The sequence below is a fragment of the Ambystoma mexicanum genome, chromosome 7p, assembly GCF_040938575.1.
Source record: "Ambystoma mexicanum isolate Mex_15411 chromosome 7p, UKY_AmexF1_1, whole genome shotgun sequence".
In the NCBI taxonomy this organism is placed as follows: Eukaryota; Metazoa; Chordata; class Amphibia; order Caudata; family Ambystomatidae; genus Ambystoma; species Ambystoma mexicanum.
Window position 1 is genome coordinate 781691002 of NC_090939.1, and position 27075 is coordinate 781718076.

Below are 27075 nucleotides of genomic sequence, written 5' to 3' on the forward strand. Positions count from 1 at the left end.
CATTCTAATCATTTCATCCCTAGCCAAGACACAATACGTCTACTTCCAGGACAAGCCTACGCGCTCAGAGACCATGACTACGCTGATGATTTGTCAGAGTATAAAAAGCGTCACAACATAAAGGATCCAACATATGGAGCACAACTAACCTTGACAAAGCTTTGTAAAGTGGGATGAAATGTTTACAGAGGTGTGCTTATGCATGAGATTGCGTTTTCATTTTTTCCCCCGTAAATACGTTTTTGTGCTTTATTATTATTGAGAGCCGCACCAATCTTTTAGTTTTTGGATTCAGGGTGTCTCTCCGCACACATGGTTGTGACTGTCTCGGTCTGAGGGCGTCAGAGATGTCACGGTTCATTCTATATTTCAGGTTGGCCGCTGTACACACGATCCGAGATGTGTCTTGTAAGAAGTACAATAGCCGGAGACTCAATTGCTACGTTTGTACTGCTTATGTGAAACAAGCGAACAACTTAAAATTTGTTGCATTTTTTTGTGTGTTCTTTTTTAAGGCGAATCAGCCTGTTTCATACGGAGATGTAGAAGCATCAACATAATACAAAATGAGATGAAGGCTACTGTGAAGTAAGTTACAAAGTAGAGAAAAGTAAAGTGCTAAACCTTTTCCTTCAGGTGGTCTATGTTATTTTATTTCTCCGTTTTAGGATAGTTAGAACGAATCCTTACCAACGCAGGTTTCTCAATCACGTGTTTATTAAGGTAATTGCAGCTCTACATCAAGAGCCCCATTTTTGGCTGGTACAAAATAGTATACAATCCAGTGATCCACACATTTCTACTCAATTGTTTATGAAACAAGCAGCAAATGAATGATGCGACATTGTCTTTGCTCATCTACTTTTGATAAAATTCATATTTTTTCCTCAGTGTGTTTGGTCATCATTATGTGCCTTTGATAAACCCCACGAGCCCTCTTTTCTTGTGCATATTGCGTAATCTCATTCTTCTGCCAACCAGGGTTTCTCGCGCTGTTTAAAAGCAGCAAGTGGAATAGGCCATTGGAGAAGTTATGGAAATACGGCACTGTGGTCAGCAGCTTATTCGTGGGAACGTGGTGGAGGGCCATTTATTTATACTCCTCTATACATCCGAGGGCTGTAATATATACACTGGCCATGATGGTCATGGTAATGTTTATTTATATAGCGCCTATACACAGGCAAGTCAGAGCCGTTGAAATTTGGAGACGATAATAGTCTGCACAGGCATAGTACGTGCATATAATACATTTAACATTTTTAGACACAGCAAATAGGCTTGACGACGATTCTGCAGTTTTACCAAGTGCAATTAAAGGGTGAAGACAAGGAAGACCAGACAGACTGTCTTCAGGCACAGTGAATTCGGATCATGCAAGTGCCCAGTGGTCAAGGGAGGGGGAGGTCCAAGTGCACCCAGTCAGTGGAGACTGGGGGTAAGTGCAGAGAGCCACTCTCTTGGGTTATTTCTCAAGTGCAGTGAGGGTGGGTGGGGTGCAGGGCCCAAAGGCAAGTGCAAGAGGACTGGCAGGGGTGCCTGGGTCCTGCGAGACTCTGCGGTACACCAGGCGGCCAGTCAGCAAGCTGTAGGGAAGAGGAGGCAGAGAGGGAAAGAACAGAGAGTTAGGTTAGCAGGGTAGATGGAGAGAGAAGGGAGAGAAGAGGAAGGTCTTGAGGAGTTTCCAGAACTTAAGAAGATCAGGCTCAAGACAGAGGGCGGCAGGGAGGCAGGGAGGCTATTCCAGAGGGAGGCACCTGCTGAGGATAAGGATAAGGATCTCCCTCCAAATCTCTGCTTGGAGAACCAGCCCCCCCCCTTGTAGAAGGTTGGAGGTAGATGAGCGGAGAGCTCGTGAAGTACAGTATTTAGGTAGGCAACGTTGCAGGTAAGTAGGTCCCAGACAACGCACAGGGTCTTGAACTTGATCCTTGCAGCCACGGGGAGTCAGTGAAGGGATTTCAGCACCAGAGACATGCAGTCCCTGGGCTTGAGGCTGTTGATAAGTCTTGCAGTTCTGTTCTGAATGAGTTACAGAGGACGCAGGGCAGAGGAAGAGGCTATTGCAGTAGTCCAGCCTAGAGAGAACCAGGGTTCTGGAGACAGTGAGCCTCTGGGGGGAAAGTGGGAACAGGTAGAGTACCTCTGAGGAGGTGTAGCTGATAGACTTTTTAGAGATGTCCTAAATGTGGGAGGAGAAGGAGAGAGTGGAGTCAAATATGACCAAGGTTCTTTGCCTCGCAGGTGGGTGCAGGTGCAAGGCCAATGGAGGCCGGCCAGAGTGATAGTGGGAAAGCAGGAGCAGAGGTCCCAATGCGACGATCTCGGTCTTACTTGCGTTGAGGCAGAGGTCATTTGCAGCACACCATGACTGAATAGCGACAGACCTGAGCGAGGAGGAGGAGACGTTTGAGGGTAGCCTGAAAGATAGCTACGTGTCATCCAAGAGGTGAAGGTGGCAATCACGCATGCCAGGGCAGCCATATAAACATTAAAGAACCAGGGGGATATGCTGGATCCCTGGCGAACGCCACAGGTTGTGAGAGCGATAGTCGAGAGAAAGGCTCAGAGTTCCCCCTGGGATGGGCAGTGGGAGGGAAAGGAGGTTAACCATGCCAGAGCCGGACCTGTGATTCACAGGGTGTCACAAGAGACGTGCGATCAGGATGTTGTGGTTAACCATGTCAAAGGCAGAGGAGAGGTCTGGGAGAATGAGGACAGAGGGAATGTTAGTGGCAAGATTTGAGAGCAGGGCTTCACTGGTGCTCAGAAGAACAAGTTACTTACCAACTGGTAACGTTGTTTCGATGCGATGTTCCTCCAACGTATTCCACATCTTTGACAGCTGTGTACTTCGGAAACTTTTTCGGCAGAGGGTGTCCTGCGTCGATGGCGCTGGGTCGATGTCCCTCGAAGGCCTCAGTCGAAGGCAACGCCACCGGATGTTATAAATAGGACGCACAGCACCCATAGGCTCAGTTTATGTTTTTTCCTCCATAACGTGTGACATTCACATTTCAATGCCTGCTTGACTGCACATAGCCTTAAAGGAGCGTAAGCTGCAATAGCATAGGAAATTCTCGAGAGGGGCAAGCTGGTAGGGCGATGTTGAATACGTTGGAGGAGCAGCCAGTCGAAAGAACATTACCAGTTGGTAAGTAACTTGTTCTTCGAATGGATTGTGTCCTCCAATGTATTCCACATCTTTGACAGACTCCCAAAGCAGTACCAGAAAATGGAGGAGGGGAAAGAATTTAGAATACCCAATCAGATGGCAGAATAAAGAACTGCCTTACCAAAGGCCATATCTTGACCATGGAGCGTATCCAGGGAGGAATGATGGACAAAGGTGTGGATAGAAGCCCATGTGGCTGCATCACAAATATTCCTAATAGTGGAATAATGCCCCTAGTGGAATGAGCTCACAACCCTTCAGGAGGGTCCTTGCCTGCCAATCCGTAACATTCAGCAATGGTGAGGATAATCCACCTGGACAAGGTCTGTTTGGTAACAGCCTGGCCCAATCGGTGTCCAGCATACCCCACAAAGAGTTGATCGTCCACTCTGACCCTGGACTTCCTAGAAATATAAAAGCTCAGAGCTCTCCTAGGGTTCAACCTGTGGACTTGCTCCTCTTCCTTACCAGGATGAGGAGGACAGAAAGACGGAAGAACCACTTTCTGGCTTAAATGAAATTCAGGTACTACCTTAGGTAGAAAGGAAGGACGCACCCTCAGTACAACCCTATCCTTGTGGAACACAGTAAAGGGCGGCTTAGATTTAAGTGCCTGCAATTCACTCACTGCGAGTAGATGTAACCGCAACCAAGAACACTGTCTTGAAAGACAACAGTCTCAAAGGACAAGCGTGCAAAGGTTCAAATGGAGCACCCATCAGGAATTTCAAGACCAATTTCAGATCTCAAACCGACACCTGGAATGGGGACGGCGGGAACACATTAGTGAGCCCTTTAAGAAATTGAGAAATCAAAAGGAATCTTAAAATAAGAACATTCTTCAGACAAGCGCTTGAAGATAGTGCCGCCAGGTAAGCTTTAATGGTACCTACTTGAAGGCCACTGTGGGCCAAGGAAAGCAAGAAAGACAGAACCATGGGAATGGAACACTGAAAAGGATCAACATTTTGTCCTCTGCACCAGTCGCAAAACTTACGCCAATGACAACGGTAGGGATTTGGTTGCCGGCCGCCTGGCCGAAAGCAACACCTCCATCACGTCATCCGAGTGGTCCAAATCCTTATATCTCAAGCCTTCAGATACCAAGCGTGAAGGTTGAGAGTCTTGACCTCTGGATGGAGAACTCATCCCCGGTCCCAGCCCCGGCCCCCATCCCCCTAACTCTTACACCCATCCCCCCTATCCCACTCCTCGCGCAAGAGCAGATCCTCTCGGTAGGGAAGATGGCGTGGAGGGCAGATTGACATTTCTAGAAGGTCCGGGTACCACGCTCTCCTGGCCCAATCCAGAGCGATGAGGATCATGTGGGATCCGAACCTCAGCAACCTCCTTAACACTTGAGGAATGACGGGAACCGGTGGAAACGCGTACCGAAGTGGGAATGCCTAATCCACTACGAAGGCGTATAAGGCTCCTGTGGGAGAAAATTCCCTTGAGCAGAATCTCTCGCACTTCCGGTTGGCACTAGTCGCGAACAGATCCACTTGTGAGTTTCACCAAAAGGGCGAAGAACTCCAGAAGGACTTCCTGAGCCAACTCCCACTCATGAGAGACTGCTCTGCCTGCTCATAGCATCCGCTGCTGCATTCTCCTCTCTTCAGCCAGATGAACTGCAGAGAGTGATATTCCCTGCTGGATTCCCCAGAACCAGAGCTGCATCGCCTCTCTGCACAACGGGAGTGACCCTATCCGCCCATTTTATGTTGAGGTAATGCATGGCCACTGTATTGTCCGTCATGATCAGGACACATCCCCCGCACAGACAGCAGAAAAGCCTTCAGGGCCAGCTTGACGGCGCTCAGCTCTAACAGGTTGATGTGGAGTTTGGACTCTGACAGAGACCAACGACCGCTAGCGGTCAAATCTTCGGCATGAGCTCCCCATCCTGTGAGGGAAGCGTTCGTCACTGTCACCTCCGGCCACGGTTGCCAAAACAGCTCCCCCTTCATCAGGTTCCCCTCGTTGGCCCACCACAACAGATCCTGTGAGACCGAGAGTGGAATCTGAACGGGATCCGACATCTTGCCTGAGAATTGTGACCACTGCATCTTGAGGACCCATTGCTGGGATCTCATCCTGAGTCTGGCCTCTGGCACCAGAAAAATACAGGATGCCATGAGGTCTAGCAACCGTAAGAATTCGAAAGCTGGGAGACACTGGGCATGTTGAAACTTGTCCACCATCTGCACAATGTGATGAGCCCTCACTTTGGGAGGCGAGCACTTCCTCAAGGACATGTCCAACACAACCCTGATGTACTGGAGCTGTTGGGAAGGTGTCAGATGCGACTTTGTGAAATTGAGGGAGAAGCCCAGCTTGTGGAGGGAGCGGCAGGTGAAACTGAGATGATCCATCGCTTGCTCGGGAGAACGTGCACGGATCAGCCAGTCATCCAGGTAGGGGTAGATGCAACCCCCCGCCCCCTCACCTGAGATACGCTGCCACCACCACCATTACCTTGGTGAAGACCCTCAGGCGGAGGTCAATCCGAATGGCAGGACCCGAAATTGAAAGTGCGAGTCGCCAGCCCCAAACTTCAGGTAGTTTCTGTGCTTTGGATGAATCGGCACATGAAAGTAAGCATCCCGTAGGTCCAGAGACACCAACCAACCCGGAGGTCGAAGGGCTTGGAGGACCTGAGAAAGAGTGACCACCTTGAACTTGTCCTTCCTGAGAAGTTTGTTCAGCCAACGCAAGTCCAAGATGGGTCTCAATCCCTCGTCTTTCTTTGGAATCAAAACATATGGGGAATACCATCCCTTGTTCCTCTCGGCTACAGGCACCAGTTCTATAGAGCCTTTCTCCAGCAGGGTCAAGATTTCCTGCACAAGGAGCGGAGCTGGACGCTTCAAAGAGAGATTCCCCCGGTGGATTGTCGTGGGGCTGCTTTAGGAAGGTAAGGCAGTAGCCGTTGGCTATTGTCTCCAGAACCCACGCATCCGAAGTAATAGCTTGCCAGTCTTCGAGATGCTGAGACAGTCTGCCCCCAACCGGCGAACAATGTAACATGGTCCCATGTTTGTTTTGGAGCAGCTGCGGCAGCTGCCTGAGTGGCTTTGGCAACCCTATTTCCTCGACCACCACCGGTACTTTTACGCTGACCCCTTTGACTGGCGGCTCCTCTCGTCCTACCAAAGGAGTAGTAACGAAAAGAACCTCCCGTCCACGAAAAGGCAGAGGTTGGGGCACAGCTCCACTCAAAGATTTCCCCGCAACTTTCGAGGTCTGCAATCTCTCAAGGCCATCGTCAGCCTTGCTGCCAAACAAATGCGTGCCATCAAAGGGCATGTTCAAAAGACAGTCTTGCACATCCAGAGCAAAACCCGACTTCCAGAACCACGTAAATCTGTGTATGACGGTGCTCGCAGCCATGCACTGGCTAACACTGTCGGCCGTGTCCAAACCCAATTTAAGGGATTCACACATGGCATCTTTGCCATCCTGCACGAGAGCAAGGAATCCATCCCTTTCTTCCCCTTCGGGAATATGCTCAGCCGCTAGAGAAACACAATTCCACAGAGTGTGTGAAAATCTTGCAAATACACAAGTGGAGTTGCCTGACTTCAGCGCCATACTCCCCTCAGAAAACATCTTACATGCCCAACCGTCGAAGCGTTTGTCATCCCTATCAGGAGGGATGGCAGGGAATGCCACCTGCCTTGAGGTGGCCATAGCCGCCTGAACCATCAAACTCTCGGCAGTGGGGTGAGAGGAAAGGTAGCTGGGGTCGCTACCGGAAAGGCAGCATTTTTTAAGTTAACGATTTGTTATCTGCCGGAAGAGATTCCGGTGTCTGCCAAGCAGCCGTCACCCTTTTCTGCAACGTCAAATTAAAAAGGTAACACCGGGTCAGAGGTAGGACATTGATTGAAAATATACATTAAGTCATCCTGAACAAAAGCTTCTGGAGGACTAGACCAACCAGGATGCTCAGTGATCCTAGCAATCAGTCTCCTGTAGGACGGCTCAGCATGTGCCCCAGGCTCAGGTCTGCCAAACTCCACCTCAGGAGAAGTGTCCAAGCCACTGGCATCATGAAGAGATTGGCGTAACTCTTCCAACTGACTGTCCCCGGAAAAGACAGGAGCCACATCAGGCTCAACAGGGTCAAACTCTAAATCTGACCTCTCCTCATCCTCATAGATGTCATCCAGACAGAGGAAAAACTCCTGCCTCGGAACAGAAGAGGGTCTGGAATCCTTACCGGGCCTCACAGACTTGGAAGTAGCCTTCCTTGGAGGATCCACCGTTCCAGGGACCTCCATCAGCAAATCCTGGCCAAAAGGCCCCTAAGGCGTTGAGGGCACCAACGGCTTTGGCGTTGACATCGACAGCAGCACTGATGGCGCAGAAGGCTGGTGTGAAGGCAAAGCCTCGACATCTGTATCTGACGGACACGGCGCCGACGGAGTCCACGCCGATCGAGCCCTTACCAGATTTCTGCGGTCTCACTGAGGACAAAGACCGAGACCTGGAAGCACATCTCTTGTGATCATCCTGAACCTTGTCCAAACGGGACCTCTAATGCTCCCGATGAGAATCGCGCGAGGACCCTAGCCCGAAGGCACACGAGCCACGGACCGACACTGTTCCCTGCAGACTTCTTCCGAAGGTGCGGACGGAACTATGCCTTGGGATTCAAAAATTGCCAGCATCTGCTCCCTGAAGGTTGCCCGTTCCTCCAGAGTCGAGGACTTAGTTGGACAAGCCACTTTCCTCACAACGCCATCCTCCGAGGACAGGAAAAGTGACCGGTGACAGTGCTTCCTGGAATGCCGAGACAAGGAGGACGAATGGCGGGAATCACTCCAGGACTGAGATCCCCGGGACTCTTTCCGACACGGAGAGTCACCCCTCGAATCGTCGGTGGACATCCCCTTAGAACTTTTACGAGACTTACTAGGTTTAGAACTCCTACCTGTAACTTCCCCTTACGCTCCTGCAAGGCCTTAGCAGTCAGCGATTGGCATTTGGAACAGTCGTCACTGTCATGACTCTTGCCCAGGCACCACAAACAAATGCGATGCGGGTCCGTAATCGGCATCTTAGACTTGCAGTCCTGGCAAGTCTTAAAGCCAGACCGCGAAGTCGGAGGGGTCGAAGAAGAAGAAGACATTCACGAGGAATACACAAAGCGCACTGAGTCTTCGAAAAAAACAAGTTTGTGGAAAAAACGGAACTAAGGCTACAGGCGCCGTGCGTCCCATTTATAACATCCGATGAGATCGCCTGGACAGAGGCCTTCGAGGGACATCGACCCGATACCATCAACACAGGACGCCCTCTGCCTAAAAAGTTTCCAAAGTACACAGCTGTGGACATTACATGTCAAAGATGTGGAATACGTTGGAGGACACAATCCATTTGAAGAGTAGTTTCCGTGCCTCTGGATGCTCTAAAGTCAGACTGATGGTCATGGAAGCAACCAATAGATTCAGCGTGGAACGTCAGCTGAGAGTCTGCCCAGGAAATGAGGGATAGAAACAGGGCAGTAGTTTGCTGGAATGGATGGGTCGGCAGAGGATTTCTTGAGCAGAGGGTGTACAAGGGAGTGCTTAAGAGCAGTTGGGTGAAATCCAGTGGAAAAGCAGAGAATGCAGAGATCAGCCAAGGCTGGGGCAAGGTAGTCAATATTGTGCTTAATGGTTTTGGAGGGGCAGGGGTCTACCTGCTTAGATGAAGCCTTCATAGACTGGACTTGTCTGGTGACCTCATCAGGTGTGACGGGTGAGAAGAGAGGGGAGGTGGGGCAGGAGTTGGGGGGGGGGGGCGCAAAGGAGGATCTGGTGTTCATGTATGCTGTGATGTGGAGGAGAGGGAGGAATGGATGTCTTGGGTTTCTGGGACGAGCATGCAGCCAGGGCCGAGCAAAGGTCCTGGGTGGGTGTGACAGAAGAGGCTGCTGCAGGATTGGCCAGTTCCTTGCAGACTTTAGAAAGTTTGGCCGTGTATGATGCCGCAGAGATGCAGGCTTGAATAAAGACTCTTTTCTTGGAGCAGATGCAGGAGGCTAGTTTGTCAGATGGTCCCCCCGATAAATTCCATTTCCGCTCAGCTGCCCTACCCTTGCGTTCAAGGGCAGCCAGATCGGAGTCGTTCAAAGAGTTGCACTTTTTGGATGGCTTCAGTCGGACCCTCATGACAGGGGCAATACCCTCATGACAGGGGCAGCCGGTCCGATAGCATAGCAAGTAGAGCACTTGCTTTGATTTCTGTGCAGAGCCTGCTGATGCAGGTTCGAATCCCGGCACAGCCAAACTCAGCCTTTCATCCTTCCGAGGTCGATAAATGAGTACCACACACCGTGGGTAAGAATAAGCAGCGCTCAAATACCTGAGGGGTTGTAACGCTATATAAATGCTGAATTATAATTATTATTAGTATCAAGAGTGTTGGAGAGAGAGATTGAGGTTAGCGAGGGCTGTGTCAGGGTGTAAATCGGCTGCAGGAATGGGAGGAGGAGAGTAGGTGGAGGCAAAGGCAGCCACTGTCACTTTTTCATGGGTCTGGTGACTTGGAAGCCGAGTGGCCATGCCGGGTGTGCCGCTGCCAGAGGAGAAGAGCTTCAGGTGTGTTGAGAGAAGGGAGTGATCAGTCCAAGAGAGGTGGTGAGAGGGATAGAGATAGGGAGGTCAGTAGAGATGAGAGCATCCAAAGTAAAGCTTGCGGTGTGCGTGGAGCCAGAGGGTAGGATAGAGAGGGAGAGAGAGTCAGGAGAGTCCAATTGGATGTTGAGATCACCGATTTGAGGGGAAGTTGAGAGGAAGAGGAAAGTAGAGAGGAGGCCAGGTCAGCCCATTCCGGGAGGAAGAGAGCGGACTGTCCTGGTAGCTGATTTAAGGAGAAAAGATTTAGGAGAGAGTGAAAGCCTGCAGAGTAGGCACTCGGAGGAGTAGGCCCGAGTAGGGATGATGGACACATGTATCCATTCTGGGAAGATCATCGGCACTCCACCTCCTCTCTTCGTTGGCCTGCTTGCAGAGATGATTTTTTAGCCTTCGGAGAGGAGTGTGTCAAAGCTTTTGACAGAACTATCCTTGAACCATGTCTCTGTGATGGCGAGCACATCAAGATCCATGAGTTCAAGGAGGTTGCAGATGTCAGACGAGTGTTTGACAGAGGAGCCAGTGTTGAGCGTGCCAATGTAGAGAAGCTTGCCATTTCCGCAGGGGGCACAGGGGACAGTGGTCCACCCCTCCACCCCCGAGGGTGGCAAGAGGGCCAGCGGGGTGGTGGAGGATGGCAGAGGAGTCAAGGCTGACAAAGGGAACCGGGACAGTACAGCAAGGCAAGGGCACCTGTGCAGAGGAGGAAGTAGGCACAGAAGGCAGGGGAGCCTGGCCGGAGGAAGAGGTAAGGTTAGAGAGGCAAGGGAGGAGCCTGTCGAAGAGAAGAAGGGTTGAGGACCCTGAACCATGATGGTTCCATTGAAATGGACAATAATTATGACTCTGGAAATGGTGAAGAGGTCAGGAGAACCTCCCAGCGAGTGCTACCATTATTGGGAGAAGAAGCGATAGGAGAGAGAAAGCAGACCATGTAGAAAGTCCATAAGTTAGGTGCGTTAACGAAGAAAGGGATGTCAGTGATAGTCTCTCTCTGGCGGAAGCCGTGACATAGCTGTCTGCAATAGGAAGGCCTGGGTTGGAGCCCAGTACGTCCTTCTTAAGTTTCTTATGGCCAGATTTTGTGACTGGAGAAGGCTAGGAGATCGAGAAGCAGTTAGATAAGAGATGTAGATAGCGACATGGCTAGCTGCAGTGGTAAGGAGGACACTTACCAGTCTGAAGTACTGAGGCACAGGGAGGATGAAGGGGGCAGGGGCAAGGGAGGGGAGGGAGACAGAGGGTAGTGCACACAGGTAGGTTCAACTTTAGCAGGACAGAACGAAAACACAATGCAGCCACTGGGCACAGCTAAGTTCTGGTATATTTCGTAAACAGAGAAGTAAAAAGTTTGATCAGCAATCATAATTCAAATATTCGTGCTGAGAGTCAAAGCACCAGTGAACGCAGAGCAAATCAGAACACACAAAATGAACAAATAGGAAGATTAAAACTCTACTTTTCTATGTTTCTCGAGGTCTAGTTCTTTATTTCTACAAATTAGCCAAGGGGCAGCGTTCTTTAATCAATGTTGTTGAATACCTGCGGATGCATAGCAGGAATTTAACAAATAATACACGAGAAGATATTCGACGGAGATGAGAGCTTCTATCCGGGGCTTGGTGAATAAAGCGTTTGGTGTGCGAGAACTATTTATATACGTTTCCTCTCTAAAGCTCGCGCACCCAGCTTGCGAGTTCAGCTTTCTGTTATTGCGTGGACCGAGTTAAATCTACACCGAATCGTGTTATTTTTAACAAGCGGCGCAGAAGCCCCGTATTTGTATTCAAGGAGCGCGTTGCAGGCTAAGAATGATTCTAAAAAGTCAGCCGACTCCCCCAGGACAGTTGTTTTCTTGGAAATCTTTGCCTCGAACGTCCAGAATTATCCATTAAGGGGAAAAACATGTTTCAAACACTCTGGTAATGAAAAAGCCATAGCGGGCAAGGGCATTTGGTAGTGGAAAATGGTTTTCATCGTAGACGCCGTTTACCACCATCGCAATCAGTTCAACTGCCTGGCACAGATGGGCGTAAATAGTGTGCAAACCAGCAAGTGTTTCTTTAACAAGGAGTTGTGCCCCAAGACTGCTCAGATTTGTTTTACTTCTCCGTTTACACAATATACCACTGTTAAGATAAATTTAGCATCCAGTCATTGGTATCAATTCTGCCCTAGAGGACATTTGGGATGGTTCTCAAATTAAACTTCAGACGGTCGTTATTGTAAGTGGTATAAGGCAGAAAAGAGAATCGTTTAAAATAATCTGCTTGTTCAGCAGCCATTTGTTTTAATTTACAGGGGGTATCAATAAGGACTATATAATGGGCACCGGTGTGTATGGGCCCCTACAATGACGTCAACGGGCTGAGGTGATATGATGAAACACATGACTGAAGGTCAACTAATATAGATATGTCACGTGAACCCTGGGATTGCATTATAGAAACATAATACACGGCCACATATTTGATTTTTTTTCTTTTTCATTCAGGCTGTGCAACAAGTCTGGTCCAAGTCGGCTGACAACTGGTCAGGTCTTCCATACCCAGGATGAATATTCATGAAATACATTTGCATCTATTTGACCCAAATGGGAACTAACTTATGTGGTCAGTAGTCCTTGGATGTGTGGTTCTGGCTGTGTGTCTGCTTTTCTTAGGCTTGCGAAGGGGTCCGGCGCAGCCCTAGTTGTAAAGGTTCAGCACCTGTGGTACTCTGTATCCAATCCCCTGCTTGGGCACGCAGGGCGAGAAGGCAGCAAAGTGCTCTACACTTCGCAGAGCAACGTGGGAGACACAGGATGACTTCCTCATCACAGCAGCTTTTGAATAGCAAAACGTGTAGCGCTTGCATGCTCCCCTGGTCTATTGAGCATCGAATACACGGATGATGGGTCACTTATGGAACTCTAGGATGTGCTGTACTATGCTGTCCTAAGTCATAGTGAAGAACTTAAACCACACTGAGGGTCACTCAGGCACGCTTATTCACCCTCCTTCAGTGCATGCATTGCCACAGAGGCACCACCACAACTCCAAGTGACCCAAATAAGAGGATTCCCTCAAATGCCAGATCGTGCAAGAGAATAGAGGGGACATATCAGGGTTTGGCTGTGGAAAGGCTCCAGGCAATGATGGGTAGCCTTTAGAATTCTACCCAGACTAAATCAAATTGCTTGCCCAAATTCTGGAAGAGGTCCTTAACGAGGTCTCGGAGTCTGGCACCCTCCCAAGATCAAGTGTGAGGCCCCAATCAGGGTACAATCTAAAGCAGGAAAAGACCTCTGTACATGCAAGCCCTACAATCTGTTCTCTTGATTAAACCGACTCCAAAATCCTCAGTAAAATTCTTGCCGAGGATCCCAAAATGTCTGCCTTCACCGATTAAGGAAAATCATACGGTGTGCGCCTATGAACAATACTATGAACCTACGGATGCTGAGAAGGAGATTGATTCAGTGGATTGGTCTTTTACATTTAGTTCCTTTGAATGTCTGAAGTGTGGGCCAGCGGCGAGTTTATTGACTTCTCTCCTTTATAGTGAGCTCTTGGCTAGATTAAAGACAGAAGCCTTCATCTCTGGTGAATGGGGTTGAGAGCTGTCCCAACCAGAAATGCCCACCGGCTCCACTCCTCTTCGCCTTGTTGATTGTGACCCTGGCAAACCATTCGAGTGTTAAACTGAAGGGATGCAGAATAGCAGTAATGGAACAGGAAGCCAACGTGCTATTATATGCAGATGACAATGATATTCTTACAAGATCTGCATAATTATATGCCTATAGCACACACAATAATACAAGACCATGGACTATACTCAGGCCTGAAATTAACCTGAAGTAACTCCTGTTTGTTCCCAATGGGTATACTGCGCTATAGACCAGCTGCTACACAATCAATACCTTTGAAATTAACTGACAAGACATTTGTTTCCTTAGGCATATGCATGTACCATGAACCCCCGACCAGACTAAGCACAAAGTCATGAGGGTAGTGAGAGATTAGAACCTCTATTTCTGGGAATGTCTGTTCATCGCTGTGATGGAAAGTTCACAACATTGAAAATGGTTCTTATACCTAGACTATATGTTTTCACCAGCGCAAATATGTCCCCATTAGGATATTTAAGGATATTGATAAGCTTTTCACAAAACTGGTCTGCGGATCGAGTTAATGCAGGGCGTCAATGAAAATCTTTTAGAGGCCAATGAGGAAAGAGGAGTAGGCATCCGAGACTTCTGAATATACTTTTTGGCATTGCAGCAGAAATATTAGCAATGTGTTTTGCCACAAAATATAACCCAGAGCCAAAGCTTTTGGGCAGATCCCTGGCTCTGTGGCAAATATGTAAATTAGGTTATAAGCCTCCGAAGAAGGCCCCAAGGATTCCTTATTTGGTCACATTTGGTGAAAAGGTTTGGTTTAGAAGCATTAGGAAATTACTTCTTCATTCTCTCTATGCCAAGCAAAGCCCCTGGATTCACTCACGGCTTCTAGGTTCGTCGACCTGTGCTGGTGGAAAGATGTGGGCTGAATACCATGTTGAGACCTATACTTGGGAGGGAAATGCATTTTATTTCAAAGATGCTCATTCTTTACATTATACCCAGTGGTTACTTATTACAATTCTCTAGACTTAGAAATAGTGAGATAATGGGTTCCAGATTAGCCCAAAGAATCACGCATCTGCAGTGCTCTTGAAACTGGCATCGAACCAAGCCAATGACCAACATACACCAGGCCATAAATACCGATCGATCTTTTCCCCGTCTGAAAATTCAGGATAGATTGGAAAAGTTCATGTATGGAAGTAGCAAAAAGCATTTACTGATGTTAAAAAATGTTTCCTGGAACTCGAGTTTCGAACAGATCCATTACAATATAACATACAGGAAAGAAGTCATGTCTCACTCGCTATACAGCAGGGGACTGCTACCTATATATGGGATACATTACTCACCGTAATCGTATTTCTGATGCTTACATTCAAGTGCAAAGCTAAAAATCCTGTCCATTTACAACCATGGTATTCTTACACATCAGAGTTACTCTGTATTTAATGAGTATTTACCATATAAGTTACGCTAGTAAATTGATCACTCCGTTCTAAAAACATTCATGTACGCAAAGAAGACATTTGGGTATTAAAATTATGACTTTGCAGCAGACCACTAAAGAATACAACCTACACGAGAAGTTACAGTTTCTGAAATCACATTTCAGAGAACTTACTGTCAGTATAACAAATCAGAAGGTACGCCTTGACCATGTTAAATCGTAGAGGTTAGGGCAGATGGCCTGCACGGGGCAAAAATGTTAAACACTTTCTTTTTATCAGGACTAGAGTAGCTAATGTACTGGATGGATGCAAGGTGTAATCATTTTAGTGCCAATGTTTTGTCTTTCGGTGGCACAGTGGATGATCAATGCAACAGAAAACCTTCTTCACGAGACAGACCATTAACAAAAAAGTTGGCGGTTAGCCTGGTGGGTCAGACTAGCTTTCAGGGCTGTTGCCAAACTCTAAAGCACTTTGTCTGTGCAAGGTTTTTATTGGTAAATGAAATCACTATCATACTTTAATATTGTTTATATATTTAAACAAATGTTTACTAGATCTTCCTGAGCAAAAGACAATACCTTCTTGCTTTTGGGTGCCCCAATATCAGCCATGATAAAACTCCTGGTACAGTTATGCATATTTTCGCCAGCGATCTGTCGTTGATATGAACATAGTTTGTCAATTGTAGATTTCCAGTTTCAGAGATTGACAGCAGATCCAAGGATGTCTTGGAGGACGTGAGGGGCAATCGATTCTGCAGCATGCACTTCTCGGAAGATAAGTATGAACCATCAAAGTTCACTAAAAAGCGCTGCCCCAGAGTCATTCACACATGACGCCCCAATGCTGTTCCAACTTTATTTCAACACATAGCGAGAAAAGTGATAACACAATTTATTCAACTTGTGTGCGAACGGGTAATGGGATAAAAGTTTTTGTGTAATATTGGTGTAGATATTTTATGGTCAAGTTTTCCGTTATGTTACAATTTACACATGTATTTAAATTTCAGACTTTGTCCTCTACTAAACACCTACTTTTGGGATACAAAAAGAATTCACCGAGATGTGAGCCTTTCTAAAAACCTTAATAGCAGTATATGTAAATTGGTTATTTTTCAAATGTAATGATTACAATGTCTGTCATTACGTAGACCACACTGATGGAAATCCACACTGTTACCTCTGAGGAAACGACAGACCCCTCAAATATCTAAACGGTGAGCCCTACTGACATGCACCTAAACTGAGTTATAGTACATTAATTGTCTATTTGTTGTGATTAATACATCTTTTGTATTGGCCATTGTCATGAATATATAAATTGAATAAAGGAAAAAGCTTCATCATCAACTATTATGGAATCAGCATCAAGCTCACTTCCCTTAGAAGTAATATTTCTTTCAGTTCTAAATTGGTCTACAACTATACTATAGATGTATACGGTCAAGTTCAACTTTTAAACAAATTGATAATATTTATTGATCATATTTCTCATTGATCTTAATTTGAATGTTGAATCTTACCACAGTATCTATTTGCTTTAAATTTAAACCGATATACTTCTCTTGTAACATTAAAATGAAACAATGTATATACACTGGAGGATGACTGTACTTTGGCAACATACTCTTCTATTGCAACAAGTCAGGCAGATGAAGTACAACATGTAATACTTTGTTGAATTATACTAATGATTGGTCATTAATTATATTTTGTTTACAAGCAATAACTGTCGAAAAATCAGAATGCATGCCCTCAACAATGTAGTGTAATTCACCCTCTTACATGCAACATTGACAGTAATCCATTATATAAACTATGATTGTAGATGAATTTCATGGAATCTTTTCCTCTCCAAATGGTCTATGTATGCATTAATATACTGTTGCTGGACATCAAATGTGCAAGAAATGAAAAACAACATTATAATGCAGCATATTTTTGCGTGTCAATGATTTATTCTCTTTATTTGTTAAGGACAGTAAAATGCTAACTCCAACGACAGTTCCCTGTGACACCAGTGAATGTACACAGGTACATTTCAAAATCAATTATTGTTAAAATGTGAAGTTAAGTATGTTTCTTCAATTATACAAAAAGTGTTTCTTTTTCAATATATTTACCTTTTCTTTGGCATTTGGATGACTTGTTGAAATTCGACAATCGTACAAGGTGACTTATCAAGATGCAATCTTTGTTATCAAACAAGTAAACATTACATTGTCTAATTAGTATGCCATGTTTATTACATGTGTTATGTACGAGGAGTCGACTACTGAAGCTGTTGAGATGGAAGAGACTCATGGACCACAGGTATACAAATAATACGGATAGTAATCATTCATCATCCATCATCCATCAACTTTAATGTTCCGTACATTGTGTGTAAAGTGTTTTTCAAAGTGAAAAAAGGGAAAGGATCATAATATTTCCGTATTGAGTAATTATATTTGTATTTATGTTTGACACAGACGAGATTTACAGTTCACACCTTTTTTGTGAATGTGTATTACAGTTGGGGGATTAACTAGGCACATCTTGATTGACAATACCAAAACGCACTCTGAAAACCAGGGTAAATATGATGCAGGCTTTTACATGTCTTACAAAGTGAAATAATATGATAGGTTATTTATAACGCGATTAATACCAAGAGGTATCTAAGCGCGGACCCAGGGATCGAACCTGTGTTGCTATGGGTCGTCTCGCTTCTGAGGCAAGTACGTTGCCGCTGGACTATCCTCCCGAGACTCCCGATCACAAGTGGTGATTTGGAATTTCTTTCATTTGTCTTAGATTGTAAGGTTGGTATTCATATGTACTGAAAGTGTGAACGAAATTGTGCTTGTATTTTTAATGTATTTGAGCCATAGGAAGACAAGCAGGAAGACTCAGACCACACTGCTAACAAAGGATGTTGCTTGCCAAACCGATGACACTTGGGAACAACTAAAGTTTGAGGTTGCGAATGCTGGTCCCATGGTTCAGGACCGGGATGCCGATGTGCAGTGGCCGAAATTTGAACTGATTATCACCAGTGAGCCATGGAAGTAATGATGGATCATTGTTACAGCGCACAACCTCCACCAGAACTGACAACACAGAAGATGCTTCATCATTACTTGCTGATCCCCTCAACCAATCCACTTCTTCGAAAAAATGTCCGACCGTCCCCCCAAATCCATTCGGAAAATCCTAAAATATCACAGAATTAATTCACATAGGCATCTTCAGAATTGATCAAAAATTATGTACTTGACCCTGACTTCACCAGGGGTAGTGCGGAGGACTTAACCACCACCATAGAATCCCAAACTACTATATTGCAGGATGATTGGCTATTGAGAGAACCAAAACACCTAGTATTGCAGATGCCTGCTACAGGTTATACAAATGATCACATGAGACTATAGGATACGTACGAGGATTTGTGGGTGCCAATGGTAACGTTTACTCGCGTAGTCAAAGGCACCAACATGAAGCTCAAGGGGAGCTGTGTGCATGACAATTACACTTTTTCGTGGTCTGCACAACCCATTCTTGGAAAAGTACCAGCTGGAAATGTACTTTGTTCTTCTGCTCTGTTCAGTGGTTCAACGTTTAGTAAGATATCAAGTTTCTGTACATTTGTAGGACTCTAGTTCCTTGCTATAACTACATACTATAAATATCAGAGACAGTAGTTCTTCCTCGTTATTAGCCGGGCCTTGAATCTTGAACAGATATTCATAGACCATGCTCTGGCAGCCAAAAGGGTCAAGCTTTGCTGATCATGGACAGTTTGACAATCCTGGATTTTCCTCCAAGTACCACACTTATCACTTTCAGGATATAGACACACAAAAGTGAGTTCTGTCATGGTACAAGTGTCAGATTTGACATCCTCTATTGCCATGGAGAAACATGGTTTCATTAAATCCACTTTGACAATCAATGGTTGCAAATAGAGTTGATAGACACCGACAAGCACACTGGACTAGACAATGTCATGCGAGAGCAATTGGAGCACATAAAGCATCAATTTGATGTACGGCACAAAGCAAAATTAATATAAAAAACGGTGGGTCAGAAGACATTTTAAAATGGTCACCGTCCATCCGCAACCATTTTTGGTGGTGTTCAAAGAATTGAGGGTTCTGTCCAGTTTCTGGTAGAAAAGTGGCATAAAAATGCTCCATCATAGTTCCAACTTACACTCTGAGTATAACTACCATTTTCACAAGTGTATATATGGACCTTTCAGTGAAGAGCACACACTGAAGAAAAAGTGGTTGGTTCAAGGCTCCCCTCTTCACATAGCCCTACAAAAGATTGTGTGTGACAAAACAATTACCATCGATTTGAAGGGCCAAACAGAATTTTGCCACACTGGTGATTTGGAGGTTTTTCTATAATATGTGCCTAAAGTACAGACCTAAAAGGTTGCATTCCAGCATAGACGGTATGGAACCTAGAACAAGGCTGGCTGTACTTGCTCACAATGAGAAAATTGGTAGGGAACCCGCAAGGACAGGGGGAGCTTTTGGCATGCTTTGCTAAGCCACAGCATTTTCAAAAAGAAAAAAAAACAATGGGTGGCTTAGCCAATATTAGAGTAGATTAAATTTGACTTTGCATGGCCAGCACAGTCAAAGTGAGATATTTTGCAAACACACAGACTGACAACGGATGATGTTTTCAGGGGTCAGTCGATGCCACAAAACATTGCTAAAGTGGTTTGTCCTCCAAAAGGTGACATTTTTGGAAAGTTGACTCAAATGAAGTGGTGTGGTCTTTAAATATTCTTCCTATATAAATAGCTTTTTTTTTCTCCAAACTGTCATATACAATGTACATTTTTTAAAAAGAATGTTAATACATATTTTGTAAACTTTTTTTGTTTTAAATTTCCAATAAATGAGTCAATTTTTCTTACAATTTTGCATGAATTTAGCATATTTTTTCTCAATTATTTTTTATCTTGTATAAATAAATGAAAATGGAAACCATTTTGTGGCAGTACCATTTAGGCTAAATCATCACAAAGTATATTGATCATTAAAATGCAACGTTAATTGGGTTATTTTTTTAATTATAATTCTTTATTTTCGAAAGTGGATAGAGAGAAAAGGCACAGTGCAGAGTTAAGATGGTCATGACTTCCCACATCCGCTGAATTTCAAAGGTTTCGTTGTGTTAAATCTGCGCAACCTAACTGCAACTTAATCAAGGTTTTTTCAATGAATTGCAAGGGCTTTATTATACCTAGTATTTTTATGGGCCAATAGCCACAGCCTTCGGCTGTGTCCACTGTACATGTTACCCCAATACGTTTCTTTTGGACCCACTAGGTGGCTACAACCATCGGTTGTGGCCACTAAACATGTCTTTTGGCCCTGGTCAGAGAGGACAGCCTTTGGCCATGCCCACTGTATCTTTTAAAAACACTACCTTTCTTTGCCGCTCACGACCTTCACCCATGACCATTGGCCCCGGCCTTCAGCCGTGGCCCCTTTACATGTTGCCCCAATAGCTTTCTTCAGATCTGACTAGCCATTGCCTTCGGCAGTGGCTACTCTACACATTGCTCCAATTGGTTTCCTAAATGAAACCATTAGTCATGGCCTTTGGCCGTGGCCACGCCACTAGGTTTATTTTGGGAACAGTAGCCATGGCCAGTGGGCATGGATCTCGCAGTGGCCCCTTGACATGTTTCCCCAAGAGGTTTCGGTGAGGCCCACTAGCCATGGTCTTTTGCTATGTGCACTTTCCACATTGCACCATTCGGGTCCTTAAAGTAACCCAGTTTCCATAGCCTTTGGCCACACCCATTACCCCCACCTCATTATAGCTCTAAAATTCCACTTTATTGTATTAATCATTTTTGTAACTTTTTTATAAAAAAAAAAATCCATAACCACGTTTAGGATAACCCAGATAATAGCAATGCAACACAAATAACCCCAGTTATCCATAAATGTCCACAAATAACCACGGTTACCTGTAAAAAGCAAGCAAAATCCAAAACCCTTCTTTACCCTCCAAGGCACTGACCAAGTGCCCCACCCCCTCTTGGCATGCGCCCCCCCTCTCCACTCAAGTCCTTTTCCCTTCCCTAGCTGGATCCCATCCCCCCCACACTCGTCATTGTGTGTCGCACTTTCATTCCCAATCACGTTTTCTAATAGAACCATGGTTATCCTGCACAATAACTGCAGTTAGGCAAAAATGTTACAGCTCCAAACTTGGCTCCCCCCAAACCCTCCCTGCACCTCCCACCCCCCCCCCCCAACTCCCCAAATTCACATGGTATCCTCTTTCTCCCTCCCCATCTCTAACTTGATGCCATCCTTTATTCTCCTCCAGATTACTTTTTCCACTTTACCCTTTTGGCGTACCACGGTTATACCAGTTATAACTGCGGTTATCTTGTTCATCGAGCAAAAAAAAAACCTCTGCTGTAAAGCACCATGGGGAAAAATGTAGCTATGATTTTGGGAGGAGGGGGAATCCCCTTCTCTGTCAAATATTGCAACTATTGTATGTAATAATCCCAGACCAAAGTTGTTTTGAACCTGGTCAAATTCCGTCCAGCGGTTTTTGCTGTACGCTGCAAAGAAATTTGGTATATTTCTCTATGGAAAAATGCATGAGAGTAGGCCAAAACCAGAGTTTTTTACTTTAATAACTATCGATCTTTCCCAAAATGTCCAGTCTGGGGGGTGGTTGGGTGACATACTTTCGGTTTGCAAAATATCAGTCTAATCAGTCAGGCAAGTCAAAAGTAATTAGCAATTCAATTTTCAGTTTTCCTATGGAACTTGATATTCAACTTAACTATAGGGCTGGCAACCACTAAATGATTATAATATACACACACATACATACACCGTCACATACATTTTCATCTAAATTACGGGCAAAGGTTGTGCTAATTCTTTAAATGTATAATAGTGCTTTAAAAAGTATTTTGATCCAATTAGGCAGTGGCTGAGCGGTTATACTTTTCAGTCCGATAGTTGACACATTTTGGGGCAGTTCATGATACAGCCCCAAACAAATAACAGCAGCTCCAGTTTTGCATGGAATCTGCAAAGTAGTGTAGAAAAAAAACAAACCTTTGTTGTGGCTTTTCCTATAGCCCCTTTCGGAGTATGCTTTCACAGAAAAACATTTGTCCTTCAACCAGGCAAGATTCAACAATAATTAGCAGTGCTGTTTGGCACCTGTTCAACAAATATGTTCCTGAGAAGTAATAGTTATCCAATTTTCTTCCTTCAGTTTGGTAACAATTCACAGAGCGCTGAGAGACACATGCTGAAAGTGCTTTTTGGGACTCAGAAAAGAAGCTACACTTACGTCGATATCCTCTTGGGAAAACGTTTCTGGATCCGCTCCCATCATGTTGGCCAAGTGTCGCTTTCCAATGTTGAACTCTTCAATCTGTTTCTTAATAAAAGCCTCTGTGTACTTTTCAGGTCCGGTGGCGGCAACATTTTTCCTCAGCACTGCTCCACTGGTAGATATTGGTCTTAAAGCCTAAGTCAAAAGAAAGAAAATACACTTTTAATCGAAGCGATTTGTTTCTGAGCATCCTAAATTGAAAAAGGGTATTATTAGAAGGCACCCTTTCTGAGGACTATCACCAGAAAAACACGAAGCGGCCATGTTCATAATGTTATGAGACAGAAGTTAGGCTAGAAATTAAAACAAACATTGGCGATGGCAACAGTTTGGGCGTTTGTGAAAGCATTGGAAAGGTAAATGCCAGGCACTGCCGTGGTGGTATTAAATGGGCACCGATGGTAGCAGCTGCCAAATGGTGCGGGTACCTGGGTATATCATAAAAGTGCAAATGCCTAATTATACACAAGCTAAATCCGTTTGCTCTGCAAGTCCTAGTTTTTAACAGGACTTCAGTGAAGTACACGCATACTGCTTATAAAATCGAGTGGCTGAGCGCAGACATGGTTATTACACAAGTAGTGCGTTTTCCGGCTACAATTAAGTCATTAACTCTCAGAAGACCCATTTGGAAAAAAATGGCAGTCACTGAGCACAGAGTTTGATGTTAAACGATCTTAAAATGATCCCAGGAGGATGTGTTTTGGGCAGGAAGTGTGCTGCAATGGCCACAGGGATTAGCATGGCCATGAGCAGTCAATGTGTGGGTAAATAACCAAACACCTACAAGCTTTGTGTCCCTCCTCATTTGCCATTTCTTTCCAGCTGTACTCTAATGGAATAGTCTTGGCCAAAGATAACAATTAAAAAACTGCCTTATGTATATATTTATTTATGCCGCCTCCAGCAGGGTGAACGGGCATCATAAATGATAAAAGCATTCACAATTATGGTGATAAACGTAATCTAAATACGCGTTCACTGCCAACCACCTCTTAAAATGTGCCACAAATCTGCTGCAAATGAGAAACCATGTTCCTGCAAACGCCAAAACTGAGAAAAACGTAATTTGAAATATTAACAATGCATGAAAACATATGATAAATATGCCTTTCAGAAACACTTCAGAAAAAAGAACTGCAATAGCTTATACTAACAAAAACTCTGTGCAAAGAATAAGAGCACAAATGCAGCATTTTGGATATCTCCTGCCTTCATATGACTGAGGAACATCTTTCACGAACGGGATAAACGGTGCCCATCTGCACATAACAGGGGTCAAGGAGCTCCGTTTAGAAGGAGGCACGAGGAGAGTGCCCGATTTTTAAGGTCACAGAACTCTGAGATTACTTGCAATATCCATGTTACGTACAGTTGGGGCATTTCCTTTGTTAGAATATACAAGGTTACATCATCACCCCTTTAAATCTTGAATCAGGTTCACTCGGATGTAAAAAATCTTTCGGTTGTGGACATGTTCGATACATGCAGAAATTGTACTGCAGGGATGAAACGCACCAATATACAGTTTGTAACGAGCTGCCAACCGTAATAAAAATGAACTAAGCCAGCTTTGCGGTTTTAGATTTTTTTTTTTACTTGTCCTCAAGAAATAACCGCATGCATTGTATTCAATATAAAAAAAACTATAAATGCCTCATTATTAACTAATGCCTATGACATGTTGGAAAGGCACTTAAGTATCTAAAATAGTTAGGCATTCCTGTTTGTGCGTATTTATAACGGGCTTAATACCCAGAGGTTTCTAAGCGGGACCCCGGGATCGAACCTGTGTTGAACTTTATGTTGTCTTGTTTGCCAAGCGAGCACGTTGTCGCAGAGCTATCCTCCCAGAACTAACGTGACGGTACCACAACTGCAGCTCAACGTTGAACACTGATGTCATTTTCCAATTACACGTGAATAGTGGTGTCACAATTTGACGGTACTGAAGCCTTGGTGCCTGCGGGCGGTATGGGGGGTGACTTTACTGGCCATAGGCAATAGGCATAGTACGATTTTTAACACAAAAAGAAAGCGACTGGGGGCCTTGTGTACAGTACTTGGTCATGGAAACACGGCACCGCGCACCAAGGAGGCGAGGGACTGGAGGCCATGGTTGGCACCAGTATGGAGAGAAGGAAATGGAGCGCAATGGCGAGTGGTGCACGTGCTGTGCTGCACCAAGGAAGAGGAGCGGGAAAAGCTTTCTTGACCCGTTTCTGTGTATACCATTATACTCCACCCCTCAACATTTTGAGCTGGCCAGCATCAAGGCCCTTTGATAGACATCCTCAACGTAGCAGTGCAAATTGCCCCCTCATGTATTACACTTAAGGGCAGGACAAAGCGCCTTGAAGTGAAAAGGTTGGCCTCTAAACCTCTGGATGCTTTTTCTTCACCAAACACACAGAAATATGCATGCTTGCCTTGGCTGCCTATGGAAACCCCTTGAAGAAAAAAGGCAAGTTCAAATGTTTTGCCTAAATTAACTAAAATGCACTTATTTGCTAGACGAGAATGTTATTATAGATTGTGCTATGCAATGTGTGACAAAATGGCGAAGAAAAGGAGTCTCAGACATTGGGTATTTTCAAAGAAAACTCTTAGTGCAACAATAAAAACAGGGATTACGAAATAAAGTAAAGTGTTAAAAAAACAAACGAGTTCTGTCAATCACTTCAAATAACCATAACCTAAGGTGCGCTTCTCACATCTAAACCTCAACTTAAAGTAAAGGTTTCCCAAATACAAGTTCCTCAAAGTGAGTTGTTGGAATGGCCAAATCAAACAGTGCAATCAGAAAAAAAAATGTAGGTGAAAAGTGTGGAGCGTGATTTATCTAATATGAAGTCCCCTCTTAAATTAAAGAAGCCCATCAATTGAAAGAGGTCTTCCTCGTGTGGCTCTCAGGTAGATAACCAGCAGGGTTGCTGACACAAAGAACTCACACTGGGACCTGAAGTTGCTTCCAGGTGCAGAGCCTCTTGGGCGTGGGAACTGCTGGGTCCCGCACTTTAGTTTTTTTTTTATCTTAAAAGTTCTCTGGGTGATTAATCCCTCTGACTCTCCCTCGCTCTCTCGGTTGTTTGGGATGTTGCCACCAATCTCCTGGTGGGGTTCTGGGGTTTTACTCAGTCTTGCTTTCCCAGCCCTCTTCTACTTCCAGGGGTCTGCCCATATTACTGTTTCTCCTGCTTTCTTATTTGACCTTATCCACGTCTTCATTTCAGTGGTCTGACCTTCCCCAGTCTTCCTTGAGGGGTTCTTGTCAGTCTCTCTGGCTTCTGTCTCTTTCCCTTCCATGAAGTATTGTCACTTCTTACTTGGTGGCTTTTCTCTCTGATATCTTCTTTTCTTTTATTATGTGCCTCTACTCTTCAGGGAACTTGGCATTGCTCCTCTCTTCTTCAGGAGTCCATCTTCTTTAACCTTTTTCTCTCTCCCCTTTGCCACTCATGTCTTCAGGGGACCTGGATTTTTGCCCCTCGCCTCTTGAGGAGATCTTTGCTTTTGCCCCTCTTCTCTGGATAGGGGTCTTGGTTCCCCCCCCCCTCTTCTCTTCAGTGGTCCCGCTTCTGTCATGGTCTCTCTGCCAGGGTCTTAGCAAGGTTTTTCCTTCACCTCTTCCGCCATTTTAACTTGGATGGTGCTGCAGCGGTACTTTTCCTTCATCCCCCCTGGGTCAGTAAGTTTCCTCCAGGCTCTTCGGGCAGCTTCCAGGCAGGCACTGCTCCAGGGTAGTCCAGGCTCCTTCGCCCAGATAGCAAGTCCTCACTTTTCCTCGTTTTCTGTTATTTATTCTTGTTTCATTCTGGGCTCCTTTTAAACATTATTTGTCCTGTCCTTGGGGTTCAGGTTTTTATTTTATTATTTTAAGAACCCCTTACATTTCCCAAGTTCCTCTATGGGGAACTGAACCTGGGTTCTCCCATAGGTACTATGGTTTTCCATACATCCTGGACTTGTGCCGACATTGCCGACGGAAAGGTTAGTGCTTTACCTCCGAGAACCTGCAGCACCTCTATGCCAGACTCTCTTTTCGTCATGCTTTCATCCCAGCTCCTGATGCTCGAGGGACGGCTAGCTGTCACTCCACCTTGAACAAGCTGTAGCACTGCTGTCATCTTCCCTGGCTTCCTGCTCAGCACCACCAGGCAGACATGGGTAACTCCTGTGGGGATTGCAGCACCAGGATTCACCACACATGCCACATTGGGTCAGGTTTTGTTATGTCACAGTTGCAATGTAGTAGCTTTTTAGGAAGGTTTTAAAACCAGTGCTTCAGGTGCCAGACGGCCTTTACATACGCACGTCGCATCCTGGGGTGTTGCCCGCTTATATAGTGTTGTTATTATAGTCTGCTATGGATTATTTTACAACCTCGACTCGAATTTAATTCTGTCATGTTGCATTCCAGGGATTTGTCAATTCAATACATTTTCACCAGTGGTCTGACTGAAATGGCACATGCTGCCCTCTTAAAAGGACAAGGCTAGCCACATAGTCTAGGCCCAGAAAGCTATACAAAGGCTGGATTATGCAGATTGACTCCCATAATTGCCCGGTCTAAGAGGAGTCCTGCCTCACACCACAATATAACCATCCCCATTAATGTTGCCATTCGGTCTGGAAAACCTTGAGGAAGACAAGGCCGGGGCTCTTTTCTCCAAGAACAACTATGGTTCAAAGCCCATCTTCATTTAAATGCATCTCCAGCTTTCCTGTCTGTAGAAGGTGGCCATTCGCTCCCCAAGTAAGTAGGGGGCTTTGCCCACCTGGTATTTGCACTTAGGTTCAACATGCCCAAGTTAACAATGGCACC

The 27075-nt window shown here is 45.2% G+C and overlaps 1 protein-coding gene across 1 annotated transcript in view; it reads right to left on the reverse strand.

Annotated features, from left to right (window-relative positions):
• MRPS9 (mitochondrial ribosomal protein S9) overlaps window positions 1–27075 on the reverse strand; it is a 1138074-nt gene that overhangs the window by 983460 nt on the left and 127539 nt on the right. The window contains exon 2 of the mRNA XM_069636922.1: window positions 22206–22385. Coding sequence (XP_069493023.1) covers window positions 22206–22385 — 180 coding nt within the window. The remainder of the gene's footprint in view (window positions 1–22205; window positions 22386–27075) is intronic.